The sequence below is a fragment of the Sphaeramia orbicularis genome, chromosome 4, assembly GCF_902148855.1.
Source record: "Sphaeramia orbicularis chromosome 4, fSphaOr1.1, whole genome shotgun sequence".
Classification (NCBI taxonomy): domain Eukaryota; kingdom Metazoa; phylum Chordata; class Actinopteri; order Kurtiformes; family Apogonidae; genus Sphaeramia; species Sphaeramia orbicularis.
The window spans coordinates 46567419-46594262 of record NC_043960.1 but is presented as its reverse complement, the minus strand read 5'-3'; the positions used below and the strand labels follow the sequence as shown (position 1 = coordinate 46594262).

The following is a 26844-nucleotide window of genomic DNA, read 5'->3' as shown; positions in this document are numbered from 1 at the left end:
AATATCGCTATTTCCAGCACTTTTTTGTGATGTCCATTCACTTACAACTTCGGAACTGTTTAAGATAGAAGAATACGACTTCTACTGCAATGTTCAGCTTGGAAAAGTAGGAAATAGTGTTCTTTTATTTTTCCTCTATCACTTCTGGTTTCTGAGTTAAAAGGGTTGAAAGTTTTTGTGTCACTAAGTCGTGTGTAAATTCCCAAAATGGCTTATATCTGTGAACAAAGGCCTTTAGCAGTTTCATTTCTGTATGTTTGTATGTTTATTCTCATCCCCCTCAGATACTGTGGACGTTTATGGTACAGGCATGATGTGGACTCAGATGGTCTTTGACAAACTGGTCCAACTCTGGATGTCTTCATCATGTGACTCCTTTAACTGTGACCCGGTGGGGGCGGAGGGGTGTCCGTGGGTGATGGCTTATGTCCTCCGCCTTCCACGTCCCACCATCAGGTTGTTTCTGTCTTGGTTCTCGTGGGGACAAAGGAGGAAAAGCGTCCCCGGTGTTTAAGCGGCTCCGTCGGCCTCAAGAATGCATCCACTGGCGACGGGACAGAATTCCTGAAACTGTGTCTTCTCCTCCCTTCTGTGGAAGTGGGGGCCATAGGGACCCGGAGCACGGTGGACGGGTGGGTCCGTCCCAGACCGGCCTGAACCTGGAGGGTCTCCCCTTCAGTGTACTGGGTCAGCTCAGGCCGGGGTCTGCGGTCACAGGACACAAAGCACATGGACTTTTACTGCTGGACAGAAGAACCACACTATTACCACCATCAGCCTCTGGAACCAGTGGAACCAGTGGAACCACTGGACTTAATAATACACAGAGATACGTTCATTACAGAGACCCTTAATGTTTGCGCATGAGCCTGGACTCAGTGGGTCAATGTGGACACAAATACAGTTTGACGTTTTCCACAAACTAAAAGAATTTAATTTAGTTTGTTGTGATCAGCCCATTAATTAAAGAAAACACAGGCCTGTTTAATCAAATAATAGTGATAGTAATAGACCACCAATTCCCTGGAATAAATAAATAAATAAATAAATAAATAAATAAATAAATAAGGTAGGTCTATATCAACAGGTTAGAAAAAAACAGTTCATTATTTTTGCTCATAAATGAATTAATATTTCTCTTAATGTTGAAGTCGTTTCCTCTCATTTTAACCCCACTGTGTCAGATTGTGTATTTGCCTCTTTTTTCCTCATTTACTGCTGTTTTATTCAGTGTCTTTTTTGGTCTTTTTGCGTCATGACTTATGGCCATCTTATTACATCTGCGCCAAACAGAGGCTGCGATAAACTTTTAAAGAATAAATATATATTTTTGTATTTTATGTATTTATGTTATTTATTCGCACAAATAAAATTATATAATAAGAATATGAATAAAATCTGCATTTATTCCTGAGGCTGTCTTTTTTTCCATCTAAATAAGCAGTTTGTTTATATATATATATATATATATATATATATATATATATATATATATATATATATATATATATATCTTGGTATTTCATTTGAAAAGTTGTTGTTTTTTTTTTTGCGGTGAAAATTCTCACTATTTTCACAAAGTCACTATCTTCAATATGATCGAATATTAACAGTAGTTTGGAAATATTTAGTAATCCTTAAGAAAAGTTTAATAAAGCAATTTAAACAGGACATTTCACTGTGTCATTGATATGTCATAATTGTTTTCAGATTATTTACAGTAAAATACACACACACACACACAAAAAAACTATTTAATTTACAAACGTAGCCCAAGAAACATGTCAGATAATCAGGAAAATATTGTCGTTTTTCCTCACATTTATTTTGTTCATCCTAGCCTAAAATAGAATTAACCTGATAAATAAAAATAAAATAGAACCATTACTAAATTTTATAGCTACATTTGTAGTGTAGTAAATGAAGTCTTCCTTATGCGATACTGGCATAGGTTATTATTAATTAATAATGGTAATTTTAGTTTAATAATGCGAGTAATGTCGCCATTTTCTCCGTTTTTATTTATTTATTTATTTATTTTAAATTGGTGCAGTCTTAATTTTACGCATATGTGTGCAGCCTCTTCAGCTGTTGCTCAGTTTATTTCTTGTATTTATTCTAATGCTCCTCGCTTCCACTTCATGACTGCCTGCTTTAAAACACTACAGAGGCCTGATGAAAAAAAAAAAAAAAATACAGAGAGAGAGCTGTGGTATTCGGATTATGAGCCGCATGGGATAAAGCCATAAATGGGCCGGGGGCTCCTGAATGGGCGCAGTGGCGTGAACGGGAGTAATTACAGCTTCATATTAATTGTGTTCGTCTGTGTGTGCGCGCGCATAGACATGCACGCACCGAGGCGGGGCCACGCGGCGGTGACGTGCAGGAGGCCGCGTCTTTGTAAACCTTCAACACTTCAACTTTGAAAAACAAGGCCAATAGAAGCGGCGCCGCTCAAAGGCCGCGCCATTGTAGGCCAACACACAGAGTTTTGATTGGGGACAATGGTGTTTCTCAAATTTCTTGCAAAAAGAAAGCCATACTCCATCTGTGATCTCAATGAGCGCCTATTCATCAGCCTCCTTCTTTTCTGCGCCCATTCGATCTGCGGAGAAAAGAAGGCAGATGTGGAGGGATGGAGCAGGACAGCGTTTTAATTGGCTGAGAGTGGAGGTCCCCCCCCCCAACACCACCACCAGAGTCTGAGTCTGCTTCTTCTGCTTCTTCTTCTTCCCAGGCCGTGCAGACGCAGACGGAGGCCGTGTTGGTTCATACTTGTAGCCCATTCATTAAACACAGATAAACCTACCCCCGGGGCACAAAAAACGTATTTCTGGAGTGTGTTTGTGAGAGAGGCAGAGACCCTGAGAGCAGCCAACAGCTTTGGCAGAAGCAGGAGGAGGAGGATGGGGGGAGGTGGTGCAGGGGCGTTATCCCCTATTTACAGATAAGTGTAATTCTATCGGGCAGAAGATGCTCAAGCCTCCTCATCCTCATCAGCGTTTGTCACGTGGTTAAAAGTGAAGGAACCCACGTGCATTTAGCTCAAGCCTGTGTGTACAAAAAAGAGTAAAGTCTGTTGTTTTTGCAGGATTGTTCTATAATTATGTTGCATGTTTGTTTCTTCGTCTTTCTATTAAAATGCAACGAGAAAACAAATGAAATGAGCGCAGAACGGAAAATACAAAAATATATATAATAGCTAAACTAAACGGCTTCTACTGGGATGAGTCAGTTTTGAGTTTAATCTCTGTTGTCGTGACAAACAGTGGCCAAAACACTCCTAAATGTTTGACATGTGTTGAATAAACTGAGGTCAGTATGAGGTGTTCAAGACAGACGACACTGAATGACACCTCTGGTCTACACAGGAGGATTTGAACACTTCAGACGGAATTTTTTTTGTGTGTTGTTTACCTATTTTCTGTATAAACCAGTTGTAACTTGATTAAGAAATACTGATAAATGCACAGGTTTGTTTATTTATGACCTTTGACGGCAAACATGAGTCCAGTTAAAGAAACGTGCGCATTAGATCCTAATTAAAATAGGCCTATATTTATTAAATCTGTGGTTGAATCTGGATCTACAGTCGCATCCTTAATAAACTTCTGACTTTAATTTCTGTCCGTTTAAGAAACTAAAACAGTAGACTTAATGTCAGTTTGGTGCGTGTGCCCCCCCCCCCCCCTCCGACTTGGCCTTTGATGGAATCCACGGGCTGATCCGTTTGTATGTGTGTGTGTGTGTGTGTGTGTGTGTGTGTGTGTGTGTGTGTGTGTGTGTGTGTGTGTGTGTGTGTGTGTGTGTGTGTGTGTGTGTGTGGTGGGGGTCAGGTTAACCACCCCCTCCTCTATAAAGGCTGGGCCTGGTTCACTCGGTGTGCCCGTCAAAGCGTGTAAATACCTCTGAGAAGAAGAAAAAAAAAGCCCGTGCGTTTTCCTTTTCTGCCCTCGGCCCCTCCTGTGTTTAACTGCTACTCTAACCTCTCTGCCTCTGCGGGACGGGGCCGAGCCGGGCCGTGCAGTCCAGGGCCAGGCCGGGCCGGGCTGCAGGCGGGGCGGCGCGGCCGGTGGGAGAGGCCGCGGGCGTAGAAAGCCGCTCCGGGGTGCAGGGCAGCGGAAACATGCTGCTACATATGTTGGGTCAAGCATGGCCTTTGTTGGATCTTAGAGGGTGTTAAAAACCCACTCGGCTGTAGCTGCTCCTCAAAGAAATGAAAGCCTGGCGTGGGTTTGGGATGCATAGGCCTAATGAAGCGGCTAAAAGAATGTTGGATTTTCTAAGTGGCACAGTCACTTTTAATTGCGCGGGGGGACGATTTTAATTGGACCAGGAGGAATAATAGTGAACTTAATCCCTGTCATAAAGCATCTAAAAAATGAATTTTCCGTTAGTTTCGGCCAAACGTAACAGAAAACAAAGTTTAAGGCTCAGTTAATAATGAACGTATCTGTGATATCAGCTCTGTGGACGAACACAAACCAATAAACACCGGTTCAGTTCAAGTATTTTCCACTGAAATATGTCCTCCGAACAAACTGATGAAAACCTTTAGTATTTATTGTGTCTAACTGCTTCTCTCTGTTTCTCTGTGTTTCTGTTCTCGCAGACATCCCCAACTAAAGAGGAAGACTTGGCTGTACTTAGACATCATCCACCCTTCTTCCTCTCCTTCATCTTCATCCTCCTCTTCCTCACAGGTCTTCTCTTTGTAGGTTGTTACTGAAGGATGACGGATGACGGTCGGCGTCGCCCTGCAGATAATTACTTTGAATGTCAAAAAGATGTAGTTTTAATATCGTCTCTATTAGCCTGTTGGTTGGTAATTAAGGTGCAGATGACAGCGGCGGGGGAAACAGATGGCATTTGCTTACAGTGATTCACAGTGTAAACAATGAGGAGAGAGAGAGAGAGAGAGAGAGAGAGAGAGAGAGAGAGAGAGAGAGAGAGAGAGAGAGAGAGAGAGAGAGAGAGAGAGAGAGAGAGAGAGAGGGAAGCAGGGCTGCGCGCGCCGCTCACACCGACCAGCCTTCGGCGGCTCGTGCTTCCGGTCTCTGTTCACGAGCCTGGTGTCGCTAAGGCTGAGGCTCCTTTGACTTCGAAGGACGGACAATTATTGACTTAGAACAAAACAAAACAAAAAACATACAAATGTCTCTGGTTAATGTTAAATTCAGCGTCTGTGTGAATTGTCTGAGTAAAAGCAGCTGAGGATAGAGGAGGGTTTGTGCTTGGACACACCGGTGCATCCTCAACTTGGATATCTATCAAATATTAGACATTTTCATGAGGGGCGAGAGAACTACACACCACCAAACAAACAAAAAAAGTTCATTGTAATTAGCAACAAATTACCCAATCATAGATGATTGGGTAATTTGTTGCTTTTTTAAAGACAAAGAATATGAAATTTGTTACAAATGAATAAATGGTAAATTAATACTTTCAAAAATTGTAACACACTGAAACCTAAATAAAAATCACATATTCAACAATGAAACAGAGTTTCCAGTAATTGTTGGCAAATTAATCCAAATAGACGCACAAAAGTGAAGAAACACGACTTCTGGAGTCATTATTATTATTTTAAAATGTGTATATTATTATTATTATTATTATTATTATTATTATTATTATTATTATTAATAATAATAATAATAATAATAATAATAATAATAATAACAGCAACAACAACAACAACACGTCTTATTGGACAGTTACCGCCTGGACGTTTTCATCCTAAATGTTTCGTTATTTACAATAACGCTTAATAGAGAATAATGACATGTTAACACTGATGAAATTACAGGTTTCCTGTAAAACACCAAAGGTAAAAATATCCACTTATGACAGACAATATACCGAGGAATTCAAGACGAGAGTAAACAATTAAAAATATCAAGTATTGTTTCAATAACTAAACAGTGTAATACATGTGTAATCCTGCATAAAAGAGGAGTTTATCATTTGTCGGTTTGCGGAACTGAAGGAAAATCCAAAAATCCGCAACATTTATGTTTGTGAACATTGGACAAAAATGTGTTCGACAACGAGCGTCGAATAAATAGATTATTACAGATGGATGAAACTGTTCCATCAGATCATAATGACTGTAAAATAGAACATAAAAAAAGAAGGAATGGAAAATAAAATAAAACAATACAATAACATTTCTTTAATCCGAATCAGTAAAACAGCGAAAAACATGACTTCATTAATCGAAAATAAGATTTTAATATCAAACCTTGAACAGGGGACATCTGAGGTTCTGTTTCCAAAAACCCATTTATTGCATTATAAGATGGTGTTCAAAGTATTTTTTTTCGTTAAGTTTGGTCTCCACATCGCACGTAACGAGATTAGAATCTGGACCAGATTTAATTTACAGTACCCTATTTGTGTATCGAGTATCCGTTCACTTTTTCAATAGCTTCACTCTGAACAGTCGTTAACCTGCAAATACACACCTGTCTGACAGAGCAAACGAAGCCCCACGAATCAACAAAATAAATCATACTTACCTCCGGGATGGTGAGGTAACGGTCACAGCATTTGGGGGAAATACAACTTTAACTAGTCTGTTTTATATACCTTTAAAGGTTCTTATTACTTCATATCAATCATGTCTCCGACATGATGCTAAATATGAGTAAATGTTCACAGAGGATGAGACTGTCCTTCATCTAAGGGCTACTGTAGGACTTGACTCTTCTGTTTGGAAACAGATTTATGATAAAGATAAAGTTTGCCCCAATGAGGGGGAGAACATATTGTTTTCAGTCTATAAAAATCTTTTTTGGAAATACAGAGCATCGATTTGAGCTTTCCGGGAACTCCCTTCACAATCTTAACACTTGATATTTGGAAAAAGAACTCAGGTGGACACAGTAGAAAAAACGCCAAGCCAATCAGGTGTCTCCTTCCTCCTTTGGCCAATGACAGGCGCCACATTGTTGTCAAATTTGTCTAATGAAAACGTAGGAGCAACAATAGAGAGGGGGAGAGGGGGATCTGTATCCACTGACGATCTCTGGAGGAAGTTAGTGTCTCAGGCTGCGCCGAGTATCCACCGGGCTCCTTCTGGACAGTCTGAGCCCACGGCTGGGCAGGAATGGTTGCTCCACTCGGCTCTTGTCTGATCCGGATCTGACTGTAGCACATTAGAGTCCGGCTCGGTTCTGCTGTTGACGCTCCTTTCTACAGTTTTCATTAGATCTTCGATCACAGTTTTTAATTTCAGAGCAGACCCGGTTGACTTCACCTGTTGCCCGGACATGTCTGGTACCGCGGCGCTGATGTGAACGGCTCGGTTCGGCTCGGCTCGGTTTCAGAGTAACTACACAGATCTTTGAGAGCAACGCCGTCGTCTTGTTCATCGATCATTGAAACCACATTAGAACCCGGACATGGATCTGAGACCGGAACACCCCACCGCCTCCTCCGCATCCCAGGTCCACCCCGGGGCGGCGGCGGCGGCGGCCGCGGCGGCCTCCATCCCGGTGTCCATGGCCAGTAACCTGCTTCGCGGCCCGCCGCTGCTCTTGCGCGCCGCGGACAAGTACCCACGCACACCGAAGTGCGCGCGCTGCAGGAACCACGGTGTGGTGTCCGCGCTCAAGGGCCACAAGCGCTACTGCCGCTGGAAGGACTGTATGTGCGCCAAGTGCACCCTGATCGCCGAGAGGCAGCGGGTGATGGCGGCGCAGGTGGCGCTGCGTCGGCAACAGGCGCAGGAGGAGAACGAAGCCCGGGAACTGCAGCTGCTCTACGGGACCGCGGAGGGACTGGCTCTGGCCGCCGCCAACGGCATCATACCCCCCCGGCCCAACTATGAGGTGTTCAGTTCTGTCAACAGCGAGAGCAACTCAGGTGAGTGGAGCTGCAGGGGTAAAATAATCCGATGGATGAGATGTGCTAAAACCAGATGACATCAGGGCCAGGGAGTTAAAATAAACACAGAGCAGCGATTTATAAAGTCATCAAACCCACATAGTATTAAAAAAAATCATTCCCATTTGTTTGGTTGAAGTAATTCAGTAAACCTGTCAAATGACACAACTGGGTGGAATGTTGTGATGAACATGTTCTTAGAATAAAACTCCACTTTGATCGATCAGCCCGTGACTCCTGCTGGTGTCATTTGACTGTTTCCACATCAGCCTCTTTGTCAGTGTGTGTTTTATGTGTCCTTCTGTCTTATGTCACATCTCTCCTGGTGTTTGTGAACAGATTCCAGTATCCAGAAGTACGAGCTGTTTCCGAAGACCCAGATGTCCGGACCGGCCACCCCCCCAGCAGACCGGGGCCAAGCCGGCGTCCACGGAAAGTGACTCGGCTCCGGGCATCTCGTCTCCGGACGGACGGCACGGAGGTTCTGGTTCCGAAAACGGAGACAGCGAGTCTTTCATCAACTCCCCGGTTTCCAAGCCCCTAAAGGACGGAGAGGAGACTCCCGGGTCCGTCAGTTCCCTCGGTTCCGATTCCGGTTCTGACACCGACAAAGACGAGCAGGAACCGTCCCCGTCCTCCGCCGCCTCTCGACACATGAACGCCATCGACATTCTGACCCGGGTCTTCCCCAGCCACAAGCGGAGCGTCCTGGAGCTGGTCCTGCAGGGCTGCGGAAAGGACGTGGTCCAGGCCATCGAGCAGATCCTGAACAACAGCGGCGCCCAGAGCCACAACAAGAGCGGCCCGGAGGAGCCGTGGACAGCCGAAAGGATGCTGCAGGGCGCGCAACCACCGCCGGCCTCCGCGTCCGCCACCGCACCGACCAGGCCCATGTTACCCGGAGCCATGACGCTCAGTAACCGATCCGCCTTTTCGCCCCTCCAGCCGAACGCACCGCACTTCGGCGCCGACCCGGGCACCTACCCCCTGGGCACCCACCTGGGCCTAAACCCGCTGCGCCTGGCCTACTCTGCGCACAGCAGGGGTCTGGCCTTCATGACCCCCTACTCCACCACCGGCCTCATGCCCACCCTGGGCTTCAGACCCCCGATGGACTACGCCTTCAGCGACCTGATCAGAGACAGGACGATGTTACACAAAGAGCAGGGCTACGCCGGCGGCCTGTACGGGCCCCTGGTCAACAACACCCCGGACAAACAGTGACGGAGGCGGCGGTCCAAGCTGGACTCTGCACACACACACATTCCATTGTATTTGTAGCCACAAGTGTTGAACGTCCTGGCAAAATCTGTGATGTGTTTTGGCTACGGGCTCCTGTAAATAATAGGATTATCTGCCTGTAGTCAAATGGTCCGAGAGGAAAAAACGAAACTCACTTATGTGTAATTTTCAAAAAATAATTTTATATGTTACACTAAAAAAAAACTTTTGGATGGCATTCCCCATTTATGCTCCATTTATCGAAAAAAGAAAATGGAACTGAAGCGATATTTATTCTGTTCCGAGTCCTGATCAACCCGGGAAAGTAAAAAAAGAAAAAAAAAAAAAGAAAAAAAAAAAAAAAGGAAATAGGTACAAAGAATGCGTAAATGCTTTTATTAGTTTTTAATAATGTGGATCTACAGGATTTAAGATAAAACACGGACAAATGAATTTAATTTGTTCTCATCCATCAAATAAAAATTGTAAAGTTTTCATCGTCATTTTCAAAAGTTCAGACTTTCTGTATTCATTCCCCTCTCACACCTGAAAGTGTCCAGACGGACCAGGTTAAGTTATTAAAGCATGTAGTTCACGGATGTTAACCCTAAAAGTTACCTGTTCTAAAACTAATTCTGTGTGGATACCGTCATCCTTTTTTTCTTACGTATTGTTTCACTTCTCTTCTTTTTAGTTGGTTTTCTGCCTGTATTATATACTATATTGCATTTGGTAAAAATGAAATGCTATGCTATACCTATCTGACTTTTCATTTATCCGTTAGTCAGCTCTATTTTGTGACAAAGTGCTGAATCAAGTCATTTCTTATTCCAATGTTCCGAGCTGTGCTGTCACATTGTATGAATATTCTGGAAATAAATGTTATTTTAAAGAAACAATATTTCATTTATGTGTACAAACTTCACCCTGACGCGCAAAGTTATTGCGTAAGAACAGCCTCTAAATGTGTTAAATGTGTATTTATGTGTCACCTGACAGGGAACCTGTGCAAACCTCGTCTGTATTTTCAGATGTTCAAGGGCAGAACATAGACAACATTTACAAATGGGCAAAAAAAGGATTCTTTACCACACAGGTCAGCCACCACGGACAGGATTTTCTTAATTTCTTTATTTAAATAGGCTGCACATGAACATTATTATTACACAAATTATTATTACAACATTTATTTGGTTAGAGATTATAAATCTAAGAGATCTTTTTGTAATTTAGAAAGCAGCTTCAACCATGACGTTTGATTCAATTTACTCATATCATACTGACCTTGAAAAAATGTGGAAAAAAAGCCTTGTCTAAAATAATTTTTTTTTTTTAACCATATTTAAGTCAGTATTTTACAACCACTGTTTCATCTAAGAGATGCGCAAAGGCCTTTTTTTTTTTTTTTTTATATTTTTTTTACCTCTAATATTTTTCTGTGAGATCTCAGTCTTGGTATCAGGCCATTGAGTAACAGTAAAATTAGTCCTAGATGACTGATGAGAATAAACTGATGAGAATAAAAATGAAACACTATGACACAAGCACAACGATGTTTAAACTCAAAATGAAATGAACTTTAACAAAGACATCGAATGAATAAATAAATAAATGAATAAATAAATAAATAAATAAATAAATAAATAAATAAAAAAGCCTAAATAAATAAATGAAATAAATAAATACAAATTGAGAATACACACTGAAAATTTTGTAAAAGAAAAGAAAGGGAGGAAAGAATACATTTTGATTAATGCCTAATTGTATTTCATATTCAAAGATACATCTCTTAAATCTTTGTGGAAAGTTTGTAGAAGAAATATTCAGGGTCAGAATGAAAATCCAGACCCAGATGTGTCATTAAAATGAAAAGTCATGAAGACTGTGGACTTTAAATACAGTTCAATATAACTTCAATCCTTAAACCCAGATCACCTACTGCTCAGTAATAGTATTTTATTTTTGCTTCAGATCATCCATTTCTTCGTTTTATCCACTCGCAGATTTCGCCGCAGGACAAGAAGGGGGACCTTTGTACGGATCGATGGCGCCACCTGCTGGTCTAATACGGTCAGTACCACACACAGTCAAACACTGGTGCCTGATTTTACACAATCAACTCACAGAACTCTCAAGTATAAATTCATAGACAGGTGAATGAAAATAAAACTCTTGTGAAAACCCCTGTGTTTAGTATGAACTGAAAAGATGTGTAAAAGAAAACAAACAATACAGACAATGGATGAAAATAAAGGAGGTAATATTGTTGCGTCAATTTGAAGTTCTAAAACTCACGTATTAAAAAGTTGATTAAATAGTCTCCTAAAACAAATAAGCTCTGGTTGGATTTACTAAATATTTCAAAACTGTTGATTTAGATCCACCAAGTCCTGGATGTTTGTATCTTTAGTAAAATTAAGATAAGATAAGATAAGATAAGGTAAGGTAAGGTAAGGTAAGGTAAGGTAAGGTAAGGTAAGGTAAGGTAAGACTTTATTGATCCTACCATGGGGAAATTTTGCATTATACAACAGCAAAATATGCAACACACCAGTGCAAAAGAAAGGCAGGTAGAAATAAAACGTTCTTAAAGTGTAAAATTTAAGTATAAAATAAAAATTCTCAGTAAAATCTAGTTCCATCTACATCATTAATCAATATTAATCTTAAGTCAATCAATCTAATATTGTTTTTTATTTCTTGAAAAAATAGTATTGACTTAAGATTGATATTTGTTTTTTCTTTCAAATAAAAAACAAAACAAATATCAGTCTTAAGTCAATACTATTTTTTCAAGAAACAAAAAACAATATTAATACAACTTCATCAAAATCAAACAAAGAGTGTAGTGCCTACACGGGTGAAGTATGGCCTGTTGGAGTTTTTAATCCGGCTGTCAAACATTAGCAAAACGTTGTCTAAATTATAGAAAACACCAAATTCATTTGGCCTTTCTGCTGAAAGGCAATAATTAAAAGGAGCATTTTCAAAGAATGACAAAACAGATGGGATACAGGAAAAATAGGATGACATCTATGTCCAGTTCAGCAGCTAGTGGGGACAGGTTGAATAACCAAAAGGAGTACCAAAGAAGAGAACATCTTAACAAGGCTGAGGGTAGGACATACAAGACTGAACAAAACAATGAAGTTGATAAGGAAGCATCCTACAGGATTATGTAATTATTGCCAAGAAGAAGAATCAGTAAAACATGTTATTATTCATTGCCAAAAGTACACCCAAGAGCAAAAGATATTAAAAAGGAAGATGAGGAGACTTGGTATGAAACACTTTAATCTTAAAAATGCTATCAAGGGATCAAGGTGTTTATTTCTATTTTTAGCAGACACAGGGTTGATCAGTGGGATTTAAGATATGAGAATTTTTTTTTTTTTTGATAAATGGGTAGTTTACTCTGGTCCACACTCCATCATAGTAGGGGGTGGTAATGTACCTTAACATTAGGTGCCACCCACCGTAAAAACAAAAAAAGAAGCCATCTCTTCAGTTGATCCACTAGATGGCACACTCCAGACAGTTGACCGTTGCTGGATTCTGGTCTCTTTAACCTTTGACCAAAGAAAAGTCAACAGCGAGTGTTTAATAAGGAATAGACAAGTACATATTTTTAATTATAATCAAAGCCTTTATGTCTTATTTGCCAAGAAACCACAGTTTTCGAAGAATACAACATCAGTGGCTACTTTTACCCCAGTCATGTTAGCTACCAGTCAAAGAACAGGCTACTGCTCAGAGATAGGAGCCAGTTTACAGACTCAGAAACATATGCCACATTTCCACTACGTGGTACTGGCTCGACTCCACTCCACTCGACTCAGCCTTTTTGCATTTTCATTATGATAAAGGACCTGGAATTGGGTGCCTGCACTTGTTTGTTGTCATCGCCTCCGCTGAGGTTCCAAGACTGGGGAACAGATACTAAGACGTGACATGTAAACACTACAGACCCCTGATTGGTCAGAGAGTTGTCTCTGAGCCGCCGTTTTACAAAAAACAGATGTGGAAGTTTACAGTAAATACAGTGGTTGGTCAATCCACATGATGACAGCCCGCAAAACTACACCATGGTCAGTCGAGGAGATTCAGTCTTTGGTGGCCAACGTAAAAATTCAGCATGAGCTTGATGAGACAACATGCAACAAGCGAGTTTATCAGTGACTCTCTGCACAGATGACATGGAAGTAATGCACCACATCGCTATGACATCCAGGTACTCTAAAGTCAGTAGTATCCTGTAATGGAAACGGTCTCCAGGAATAGTACCTGGTACCCAAGTTGAGCCAAGCCGGTTCCATGTAGTGAAAATGTGGCAATATTATCCTCCAACAAACTACTGTTTAAGAGTCAAGCACCAATCACGTTACTAGCTGGCCTTCACAAGAGCTAAAGCCAGTTAGCCTTTCTCCACAAAACAAATGTGAAAAATCAGCAAAACAGTGAGATTTTGCTGGTTAAAAAAGCTGAGTCATTTGAGTTAAATTCGTTAACACTGGATGAAAGAAACAACATAAAAGGCACGATGAGCTCTTAATTTTTATCAGAGGGAATAATTAGGATGACCAAACATCCTTTTATTCCCGGACATGTCCTCTTTTCACGTCCTGTCCATAGTGTCCAGGGTGGGGTTTATAAATTAGTGAAAATGTCTGGTTTTCATTGTTTTTCACAGAACCATTAGGCCTATTTAAACTGGCCGGTGCTTTGCACAGAATACTACATTACTTGTATAGTGTGTGATGAAATCCCCACGAGACTGCCTTGTGGATCAGACTGATCTCATGAAATCGTGTTGTATGTGACGCAGTGTTGGGCAAGCTACTTGGAAAATGTAGTGAGCTAAGCTACCAGTTACTCTGCCATGAATGAAGCTTCACGACACAGACGCTACCACCCAGTCAAATGTAGCAAACTAAGTTACACAAACACTGCAGAAGTAGCTCACTACATGTGAAGCTACTTTAAGTTGCGCCAACTTAACATGGCAATAATCATAAGAAACTACATGTTTAAATTACCAAATACATGCAAAGTCAATTCCATTGGGTTATCAATATGCCAGAGTAAGTATAATTAAAGACCAAAATTACTGACCAAATACTGACATCTGCAGACCAGGTAGTTAACAATGCTCACTATGGTCCAATTGGAGTTCAAAGTCATGTGGAAGCAGTAAACAGAATACTTTGGATGGCTGTGCAGGCAGGGGACTCACTAAAAACCAGGCGTTTCACCCAGGGGTGGGGCTCTACGTCACACACATCATGGACATCGTGGACGGTGCATTTCTGAGTTCATCTGATAGGTTTTGAAGTGTGGAAGACAATGATTTATTTAAGGTGAAATATGAACAAGGAAGCATTGTCAACTTCACATTTAAGAATTTTATTCAAACAAGTGCTCAAAAACAACTGTAACCCTATGTTTGCCTCATATTGAATACATTTACATTCATGCAGCTGTTTGTGTGATCAGAAAAACCTACAAACTGCTCCTCATTAAGTCAGGATCATTTTATAATAGTGAGGAAATACTACTGACGGATTTTTTAATAAACTAAATAAAGTAGTCTGACATGTCACTGTTTCTAAAATGTGTTTTTCTGGACTACTGAAAAAAAAAAAAAAAAACGAAAGCAAAAATTGAGAGTATACCCACTTCGCCAGGGACCACTACACCCCTGACAAACTGGTTCCTTTAGTGCAGTGTTTGTCAAACTGGGGGGTGTGAAGTCTTTCAGGGGGGTCATGGGATCAGTCCTGGACGTTTTGTTGTTCTTCAGGTTAGAACATGTATCAGGTGGAACTAATGTTTGATGTTTGGAGCACCCTGGGCTCATTTTATGGACGGACACCAAATCAATTTACTGCCATGGTGATCTGTCACTAGACTAGACAACGAGTTTAGGTTTGGACACTAGACAAGGACTGGACTGGAAAAGACACACGGGACATGTTTGTGTTTTGGACCAGTTTGGACTTTAATGTTCTGAGATGTGCAATGGAAACGGGCTCACTGACCCAATGATGTTGGTCACATGTTCATCTTTGGTACCAAAATTTGTTTGTTGTGCTAAAAAAATAACTTTATTGTCGTAGTTGTAAGATAATTGCACATTTCCTTTTTTTTTTTTTTTTTTTATAAAATATTGCCACAGTGAGCGGTCTGGTTGAGTTTATTTAGCAAAAATCTAAGTTATTTTCAAGAGGGAATCCGGCTGTAATGCTCTTTACTGTGTGTTTGGCGGCTCTGAAAAGAGCCTTTGTGGTGATCATCGTCCACACACCTCAGCCAACAACCATCGGATGTTCTGCAGAACACCGGCTCCCTCTGCAGTAAAGTGAACATCTGACAGGTGCTCCAGGTGAGACCAGGTACCGGTGTGGGTCTCATCTCCTTCTCCGCCATGAAAACTCAGCACCGCATGATGCACCTGGTCCGCTCCATACTCTATCTGCTGTCCGTTCACTGGTACCGCCAGCAACGACATATTTGGCGTGCCATACGTACACATTTTCATCCTTTTGCATGTGTTATTTATCGCCATTTGATGGCGTGTCAATGTGTTAGCCATCGAGCTAACTCCTAACCCTAAACCCTAAACCTAACCCTATCCCTAACTGCTAATCACTCTAACTCACAGGTGTCAAACTCCGGTCCTCGAGGGCCGGTATCCTGCATGTTTTAGATATTTCCCTCTTCCTTCCACACCTGGTTCAATTAATGATCAGCTCATCATCATGCTCTGCAGAAGCCTGATAACGATGTAATGGCTTCCAGGTGTGATGGAAGAGGGAAACAGCTAAAACATGCAGGATACCGGCCCTCGAGGATCTGAGTTTGACACCCCTGCGCTAACTGCTAACCCTAAACCTAACCTTAACCGCTAATTGCGCTAGCCACTAATTGCGCTAATTGCGTGTTATTTTACGCGGTGTAAATATACACGCTGAAAGATTTTAATGCGTTATCTGTATGCAATTATATCACGTTGTGTGGGTGGCTTCACAACACTGAAAACAGTGGGAGCAAACTTTAAAGCAGCGTAGCCTCTCACCATGCCCAAGTGTAAATGTTGTTCAACTGATTATTTACAAAAGAAGTTCTCCATGTTCCGGCCTGGTTGGGATAAATGGGAAGTGAAGTGTACTGTGTTTAAAGTTGGCGCATATATTTCTGTGTCAAGTAAAGGTTCTGGGGATCTGAAAGCTCATGAGGACAAAGAAAACCTAAAAATGTGGTGCAAGGTGAGAGAGGTTAAATATTGTCTTATTCCAGGAGGCACACACAGACGGTGTTATCGACTTAACAGATCTTCGTATACTTTTCACAAAAGTTGACTGAGTTCTTTGTTATATCTGGGAGAACAAAGAATGCTGTAAATGCAGCAGAAGGTGTGTTGGCATTTCATACTGTGAAACACCACAACAGCTACAAGTCCATGGACTGCACTAGTGCTTTTCTAAAACAAAAAAGGCCTTTCCAGACTCTGACACACCAAAAAGTTTAGTAGTCCTGTCCTCGCACTAAGACAGAAGCCATTGTTAATGGTGTTATAGCGCCCCACGCTGTTGAAGTCACTAATGAAGAACTCAATGACTGGAGTAACCGTGGAGCAGGGAAAAAATTCCCAATCATAATCCATTACTTTGACTGGAAGAAGGGTGGCATGCTAACAAAATTAACTGAAGTTAAAGACACACCTAATGAGTTGAAACCATTGCACACTGTGTGTGCAATTATTAGGCAAATTAGTGTTTTGAATATATCATCATATTTATGCAAGTTTTCCAACTTCAAACGGAAAAGGAAAAACACTGTATCTTTCAAGAAAAGTTTTCTTTTTTTTTTCATGATTTTTATGCAGGACAATGGTCCATCACATGCATCAAACTACTCCACAGTGTGTCAACAAGTCAAGAAACTGACAGACTCCATAAATGGAAGGCTTATGACTGCTATTGAAATGAAGACTGGCTATATTGGTCAGAGATAATTTATTTTTTGGGGTACATTTTAAGTTGTTTGTTTGTTATTCTCACTTTAACAGATGAAAATAAACTAGTGAGATGGGAAATTTTTCATTTAGTTGCATAATAATTCTGCACACTAGTAGTTGCAAAATAATTGTATGTACATAGATATTCTCCTAAGAACACCAAAACCTCACTTTTACTTTCTTAAATATTTAGGTTGGATATCTATGAACATTTTGAATTTTGAACATTTTGAACTGCTCACTAAATGACCGAAAACAATTTTAAACAAGGAAAGCACTCGGAGAGCGCAGACCTCCGCCAAGACAGATCTGCCCCCCCCCAACCCCCGATCACCACCAAAATTTAATCATTTCTTCCTTGTGCCAGTATCAGCATTTCCTGAAAATTTCATGAAAATCCGTCCATAACTTTTTGAGTTATCTTGCTAACAAACAAACATGCACGGGAGGCAGATCTGTCCTGGCAGAGGTCTGTGCTCTCTGAGTGCTTTTCTTGTTAAATATTAATGTTTTATTTAAATGATTTTAGGCATTTCCATTGTCTTCTTCTTTATGAGATAGGAAGGACGCCGTCCTAGCGCCCTCTATTGATGAACAGCCACTGATCTGGAGAGGTGGATGACTCTCATGATGGAAGAGTTCCCAATATTCATGCAGATGGATTTGAGAGAACCACCAGATTGGAATGATGTGGAGGCCTGCATCAAGTACCTGGAGAGAAGGGGGTGCCAATTAATATCCTCAAATGTTTTGGCCAGATTACCAGTCTGAAGAAATTCACAGAAAGGTACAACAGTGATGAGGAATTCAGTGGCCTGCAGGTGTACCAGAAGTGGGCCAAATATTTTGAGAAGGCCAAAAGCACTGCAAGTTACTCAAAACAACTGAAGACACATGAATGCACAGCAAACTGAACTAGAACTGTTAAAAAGTAGAACAGCTGGTGTTAGTATAATTACCAATAGCTGGAACAAATGTCCATAACAGTTAATACTACAAGTACAAATGTAAGTATTAACAGTGGATATACTACTACTGCAAATGTTAGTACTAATAATAGAAACCTCCACCATCTATGTAACTATATAATAAACACTATCACAACAATATGGATAAATGAGTGATGATGATGTCGGCAGGAGAGAAGCAGGACCACAGCAGCAGATCCAGAGATGATCCAGGGAAAACCTGTGAGGTGATAGAGCACAGACTCCAAGTCAGTAACATGTATTTGCTGTGGCGTGAATAGAGGAGAAGATTAGGAGAGAGAAGGTCAGAGAAGAGGAGGAGCAGAGAAGAACTCAGTGTATAATGATTAGTCTCTCAGCAGTCTACTCCTTTTTTATTTTTATTTATTTTTTTAGTGCTAGACAAACATTGTGACGTGGTGACAAAAAAAAAAAAAAAAAAAAAGCAAGACAAAACATCTGGCATACGATACTAATTCATAGACCTCAAGGGGATACAAGTTCATAGACACCAGACAAGACAGAATAGTTCATAGACATTAGGTGAAACAAGGATGGATGCAAACAGAGGGCTATTTACGGATGAGTTTGTGTGTGTATGTATGATTATTTTGTGCGTGTTGGGAATATTCAGGTGGAGACAGAAGAGGGAATGAGTCACAGGAAGCGGAAGGGTCACAGGATGTGAGTATACAAAAACGAGAAATCAGTAAAGGGTTTTAAATAATAGTGTAGAAAGAAGATTAAGGGGAAAAAGGAAAGAAAGGAAAGGAAAGGTAAAAGAAAAAAGAAAAAACAGCAAAATCAAAAATACCAAATACAATAATAGTGACAGGCTTTTCTTTTCTTTTTCTTATTATTTACATTACAGTTACCAAGATATGAAGAAATATTTTGTTAAAAAGGATTTTCAAATACAAAAGAGGTATTATTAAAACATTATTATTATTATTATTTTTTAATTTTTCCAGGAGAGCTATTATTATGGCAAGAGGCATTATTTCTAACATTCCAGAAATTTTTATTTTAATTTTAATTAATTTACTTAGTTTTTTAGACTTGTTAAAAGAGAGATTTTTTTAAAATAGTAAAGCGTATTGAAGAACATCTCAGAATTTGAATTTGTGTCTTTGGTTGTAAAGAGACATTATTTTGTTGTATAACTGAGGCCTACTTTAAATATATTACATTTCTAAGGTATCTTTGAGTGATTTTTGAGTATCATATACGTATCTCGAAGGCAGAGCTGAGTGTCCTCTTTTTTGGAAATCAAAATATGGTCACCCCAGGAATAATGATGATTTTGAGATAACAGAGGACTTTTTGACAATGGAATCCTTGAAGGTGAAAACAGGAGGAGACTGATCCGACAGGTGTCTGGTGTCGTCCAGAGGAGGAAGCTCCACTGGAGGAAAACTCACCAATTTAACAGGAAAATCCATCAGGCTGCTGAAAAGAATCCAGGCCAAGGTGAAAGAGGAAAACCCTGAGCCGGGTGTAATTTTCCTCCTCTGTCCAACATGAAGCCCTGTGTAAGTCTGTGTTACAGCTCCATCATGCAGTACGTAAACATGTGAACTTCAGTATCATCAGCTTTAGTTGGTTGATGAAACTGATGCTGATCACCAGGACCTGCTTTACTCTCATGTCCATTGGTTCAGTTTAATGGAAGTATGTCAATGAGCGGTGGAACTCAAAGGGGAGATGAGCTAATTTCTGGAGTTTATTGGTAAAACCTGAGCTAAGTGACACGGATTGGCTCTGTAATTTTATGTGATTTTGCTTTTGCTCCGGACAAACTGACACATGAATGAGCTGAATGTGAAGCCACAGTTTGTGCATGAAATGAACACAAATGTGAGAGCCTTCAAAGCCAAGCTGACATTATTTTCAAGACCAATGTCAAACCTTTCCCTCATTTCCCCTTGATGTGTGAAGAAATACAACCAATCACTGGATGACCTGCACAGAGACATCTGTCCACAGTTCTGATTTTAACTTCAGGTGGTGTCATGTCCTCTCATAAGACTATGAATCAGAGCTGCAGGAGTTACACTTGGAACTGATCGTTCTTGATTCCATCTTAAATAGAAATTGGACTCTGTTAAACTGGATGAGTGTTCTGCTTAGTTTCCAAACATTGTGAAGTTGGTCCAGAGGATGTTGGTGTTGTTTGGTTCTACATGTGTGTGAACAGACCCTCAGGTGATGAACATCAACAACACTATTCCCACTGAAACTAAAGGTGATTTAAATCTAAATGTTTCTTTTTAGTAACTGCTTATACATGTAAAGTATATTAGTTTACACAAACACTCCATTCTTCTGGTATTGGCCCGGCCCATTGTCAGTGTTTAAAACTCACCGTGGCCTCGGACCCAAAAGGTTTGTCCAGTGTAATGAGAAGATTATGCATAAAAAAAGCAAAATTCGATGCAAATTCTGTGTCAGTGGGTCAAATAGAATAGAACGGAATAGAATAGACTTTGACAACATTGTAGGTGCTCTCTGCAGATTCAGAACAAAAGGGAAAACAGAAAAGAAAAAAAAATTCTGTAGGTAAAAAAAAAAGCTAAAATTCAAATAGAAAAGTAAAAACCAACTTTAAAATCTAAGTCTTTCCCTAATTAATCAGTGAATGATGAAAATATGTTTAATTTAACTTAATATTTGTTACAACCACCTTTAGTCCAATTGACCCATTAAACGTTAAGTTCATTTGTGTCTTCAGTTTTTACTGTGGCAGAGTTTAAGACCGTGATCACAGCTGACTGGAATCAACCTGGAGCCTGATGTGTTTTATGAAAGGTTTAGCTCTTTTATTTATGAAGCTGCGTGTGACACAGACAGAACCACTAGATGACAGTATCACCTAACAAATGGCATCAGCAGCACAGGCAGAAAACAGAAAACCATCCCCTTTCAGTAGAACGCCAGCTGTAGGAATCAGTAATGGTGTGAGTTTATGATTTTGTCAGAATTTAAAGTTTTTAATGGAAACATCTATATAGTTGAAATGTGTTTAAGCTGCACTTGTTGTTTTCTTGTCATTTTTGTTTTTTCAGTGAATTCATTTTGACAATAACCTTGAAAAGTATTATTTCCACATGACCTACTGTGGTTTCGTATCACTTAACTCAAAGAATGAAAGCTCCCAAATGTTTATACAAAGCACCCACATGTATCTACTACAAATGGCACCAATTAAAAGTTCTGCAAAAATATTCCAGTCCAGGAGTTAATGTCACATATAGTGTTTATTTGTTCCAACCTACCACAGAGGCGGTCCAGCTAGTTTCTGACATATGCTGTGGTAAGTTTGACAATTAGAAAACAGAAGCAATACCAGAGGAATACACAATAACAAAATAATGGTTCGATTTTTCTTAGACATCTTGCAGTTGTGACAGGAGTGGGCACGTAGTCGGGTTCATTGAATCAAACTCTGAAGGAATGAAGGGAAATGAAGGAGGGTTGTTATTCTCCTCCACCCCTGAGCTGCACCTACTATGGCAAATGCTGACAAAAACACAAGTCCTTTCATACAGCCTTTTCTTTTATTGGGGTTTAGTCCACCATATATTTCCTCATGTGTACATGTTCCACCAAAAAAAAAAAAAAAAAACAACAACTTATTTGACACTATTTACAATTTGCAAAGGCACTGATGCAGTCTGTCACCAAAGAACTGGCTGAGCAACCCAGATAGTTTTTCCCCTCATCCAGAATGATAGTGGATGGTTCTAGACCTACAGTGCTGTAATGAAGTGTAGACTTAGATCTAGAAATGTGGAATGAGTGGTCTGTAGTTTAATGGTGTGTTTCATGAGACTAGATTTAGGGTGGACTATGTCTGTAGCACTACAACCAACACTGTAGTTATAATGGGATAATGAGACCTATTTTACCTTTATCCTAAAAAACAAAAACTATGACACTTGGTCATGCTATCATTTTGATACATAATGTTAATTAGCATAATGATCAAAATTATTCAGTGTTGTTAGATGTAAGAGGATGGTCTCAATACTTTTAAAAATGTTACTGTTGATTAGCAGTTGTTTTAGTATTGGAGTTAAAATTATCCAAATTTTCCTGTGAAGCTTCGATTCAGTTCAACATATACTACATGAGTTAAACTGGAATCATATAAATACTAGATAAAATATTATTGCACTTTCTTGCTTTAAAGACACTTTCTTCACCATCAAGGAGGAAATGGGTAAACGTTGAGATGATCACATGACTGCCTTTTTATTCCACATTGGTGAAACTGGTGCTGTCACAGCATCTCTCATGTCAAAACCATATCCCATCATCTCGTCTGTGAACATGTGCTTCTCTGGGGTTTTGACACTGAAGTACACACAGTGTCCTCTGCTGGCCATTAGTGTGTACAGCACTAACTGAAGGCCTTTCTACCCATAGTGCATCATGTCGCAGCCTTATTGAGCACATCAGTATTCAGTAGTGTTGGAGTGTTCTGCTCATCAGACCTGTATGTGGTGACAGTGAAGTCAGTAGCACCTAGTGTTGACCACCCAGCAAATCATTACATATAGTCATTCTATAATATCAGGGTTTTATCTTTGAGGATTCCTTTGAGGCCCTGTTATACAATCCACATTCACAGAAAAGTTTGAGTATTTATTATTGAGTATTAACTATTTGTGCAATAAAAACTAAAATATGCAATTTGTTAATTAAATTGAAATGTTATTGATATGACAAAAAGGTGTTTTCATTGAGCTTATTTGTATTTTAGAGATAAGAACACATTTAGATTTTGATGCCTGTAACACAATCAAAAAAGTTATGGGATACAATAAATTGAATATTTTAATCAAATCTATGAGTAACGCTGTTTTGTCAGATTCCACTATAAGCAATAAAAGCAGCATCCACCAAAGGTTTAGTCTTTACAAGCACAGGTCCAGGCTCAACACTTAATGCCAAAGTTGATGAGAAATCAGTTCAAAAAGAATATCTCTTAATGTAAACCATCTACAGGACATAATAAACAAGTGAATAGACAGAACAGTTTGTGTGTGACCTTTGACCCTCAGGCATTGCATAAAGAACCACTATGATGAATACACATCAGGAGGACTTTGGAAAAGTGACGTCACTTAAAACAGTCTGGGCTTCATCCAGAAACACAACCTGAACCTGTGTTACACATGGCGGGAGGATTATCTCAGTTCTGTGCAGAACCTGTGCTAAGTCCTGTGACCCAGGCTCATCTCAGATGTACTGAAACAGTGGAATTATGGGATGTGGTCAGATGAGTCCATGTAACAGTTTGTTTTCAAGGAAAACAGATGTCGAGGTCTTTGTGTCACAGATGAACAAGGATCCAGAGCAGAGGTGATTTCTCAAAGACTGCAAGGGAAGCTCAGCTTCCCCTAAAATTACAAAAATTAAATGGTCAAATATGTACAGTTTTGTTGACATTTCATTAACTACAAATGTGTTAGAACACGTTCATCTCAAAGACGAGTTCGTTCAGAATCAGCTTTATCACAAATCAATGGACGCGATGTTGTTCACTTCTCATACATTCCTGTTGCGCTGTTTTCTCATACAATCTATGGTCAATGCTTTTGCCTGTAGACACTCAGCGTCCATGCACTTCAATGGGACTTCATGGATCAGTTTTTTTCATCGCCTCAAAACTGGACGGTAATTGGATGAATGCCACAATGTTGTCCCCCCCCGGACGCTCAGCGCCTCTGGGGGTGAATGGAGCTGTGGATGGACCTCAGCTGGACTGGATGCTGGGCTTCCACGTGCTGATTGGAGGATCAGTCGAAAGGCTGAATCCTATTTGATTGACAGCCATTTTAAGATCTACTCCTTCACTTGACAAAGTTCAGTTTAATACTGTTGCGCATTCTGCTTGTGAAATCACTACGAATCACTACGAAATTACTTGTTCATTTCTTGCACTGTAAACAAAACACATTCATTGTACTTCCTTGTTTCAATTTAACATAATTTCAACGTTTTCTTGTTTCAGTTACATAATTTAATCATTCTTTGTTCGAGTTTAATATCGTTTTATAGATAGTTAAATGAATCATACTGTTGGCTAGGTTGGAGTGAACTAGCTATCAAGTCCCTGGAAAAGACGCCTACTTGGTACAATAAGGTCACTGACTATTTTCTTAAAAAGGAACGGAGGACCAAATTTATGTTTAAATAACTTGACAATTTTTTTGATGTAAGCCGACAATGAGCTTCCTCTCTCCTAAAGACGAGCAGCCACCACTGATCCAGAGTGTTATCAGTAAAAGGTGTAAAAGCAGTGTCTGTGATGGTCTGGGGCAGCATTGGTGATCCATATGAATATGTGTTGAAACATACAATAGATTGGATTTTACAGAGACATATGCTGAGCCATGATTATTTCATCAGGAAAGAACCAGGTCCAGAAGCATAATTTCATAGTCACATACTTCTGGTCCTGGACTGTCCTCTCTACAGTCCACATCTGTCTCCTATTGATAATACATGGACATCATGAAGAGGACAATCAACAAACACCACAAAAACAGCAAGAATGTGCAAAAATGAATGTCCTCAGTTCAGAAAAGATTAAAAAGTGCAATAAGAAGGATAGATGATGTATTACAGTAGCACATGTATTTGTCTGTGAAGATAATGTAGTTTTAACATAATGTTGTACGTAAAAAGACAATTTTAATGCTACCATTAGCAGGATTTAATCAACCTTTACTGTTTTAATTATTCACTGTGCATCTGGATCAGTCCAATATCAGTCAGATATCATCCTCAGCTCAAAACTTTCTTGCCTGCCTGTTTTTATTATTGTTCACTCTATGATGAACTGCATTTGGATGATTAACATCCATAGTCAACACATCCAGGTCAGCTGACAACCAAACCTCTAACCTTTGCTCTGAAATGTCTTTGTAAAATGTACATTTATCTGTTTCTACAGGAGCCATCACCACATGAAGCTGTTAAACTCCTTAACTGTTCACAAGATTAGCCAACCTGTGACAGCTTCAGTAACTCTGAGTGTTTTAGAGGCATCAAATCTAAGGTCCATAGATTTCTATTTACAAAGTGCAGTTAAGTGAAGACACAGACAATCTTCTCTTTGCACTTTTGTTATTTAAATAGAGGTTCAAATGAATTAAGAAATAATGAATAATTTGTTTTGTCATCTGTCCGTCTGTCCATCCATCTGTCTGTCCATTTAATGACATAATCACATTATCTGAAGAATACATTAAGATATTTGCACCAAATTTATACTGTGGATGCATCTTGGCTTGGAGCAGAGGCCTATTGAAAATAGGTGACCTTGACCTACTTTTTCAAGGTCAAATGGCCTTGTGCAGTTATAATATCTGAGTACTTCGAAGTATAAATATGTATAAGTTTTACACAAAGACAATCTAATCTAAATTATAGGGCAGTAGTTCAACAGAATCTTACACTACATGTGGCCGAAGGGTATTAAAAGTGTGCAGCACGTTATGTTTATAAAGTACCCCACCTTTTGTGGAATTGGATTTTGTAGTTTAATAAGTGATTTGTCTCATGTCTATTGATAATGTCATCACATACATCATCTGTGCAGATGCTGCTGTGTTCTTGCTGTGCTCCTGTAGTGAATTTTCATTGCTCGCTATTTCAAAAGATCACATATAATACTAACGGTTCTGTCAGGTGACTTACATCATTGCCCGTTGTCAAATACATGCTACTTGACAATGGATACTAATTCACTGCTCCATCAGTCAGGTATGGTCAGCGACATGTTTCTTCCTTCATGGGCTGTTCCAGCTCTGGTTGTGATGCAACCTTGTTGTATTGTTTGATTACCTGGGCTGCGATAGACTGATTACTGACCCTGTGGAGCAGCACTAGTCTAAGATGACACATTATTGGCCAGTGCTGGGTCACATCTCTAGGACAATGGCAGAGTGCAAAGCTTACGGCTGCACAAACAACAAGCTTGAACCTGTGGTTTCCACTCAATCTCTCTCACTGACTGCTGCTTGTTTACTTACATTCCGTCACATAGAAACAATACAGGTAAGTCACTTTTGGTCAGCAATGACTGCTCCCCATAGGTTCTACCCCTGCCCATAATTCATGTAATAAAAGGGTCTAGTGTGATGCATTTATGGCATTTTTTTTTTTTTTACTGAATTTGCACCTCTCTTGCTTATAAGTAATACACAAAGCACAGTTAATGGTGTAAGCATGACCAGTACAGGTTCACTTTAAAGCCCAACCGAAAGTGCAGAAGGAGAGGCATAAGGAGAGGAGGAGGCAGAGCATCAACCCAGAGAGCGACGTCAACGTGGTACAGTGAATGCACCACTCAGTGTTTTTTTCTATTTTGCTTTCTGTGTTCACTAATGAATAATTAGACACAGGCAGATAAATAGCCACCGGCTCCCAGAGCGGCGAGAGAGAGAGAGAGAGAGAGAGAGAGAGAAAGACAAAGAGAGAGAGAGAGAAATCCATTTAGGTTATTACTCCATACATAAAACCCATTTTCATTTTCAGAGCCACTGTTTGGTGTACTGTCAGAATAACAAATAGATAACAGCAAAACAAACCAACATTGAGAAGAAAACAATTGTGCACATTGCAGAGTGAATTTAGTCCCTGACTCTTACAGCTCAGTAAACCCACAGTAAAAGAAATAAATAAACAAGCAAAGCAAATAAATAAAGTTGTGTCAGGCTCAGCAATCAACAT

At 39.9% G+C, this 26844-nt stretch overlaps 1 protein-coding gene across 1 annotated transcript; it reads left to right on the top strand.

The window, feature by feature from the left end:
• The first annotated feature begins 7303 nt into the window (after positions 1 to 7303).
• On the top strand, positions 7304 to 9887 carry dmrta2 (DMRT-like family A2). The gene is given in 3 exon segments (XM_030132620.1): positions 7304 to 7872; positions 8233 to 8291; positions 8293 to 9887. Coding segments are annotated over 3 exon segments (1347 nt in total). The 5' UTR covers positions 7304 to 7409; the 3' UTR covers positions 9118 to 9887.
• The last annotated feature ends 16957 nt before the right edge of the window (positions 9888 to 26844 follow it).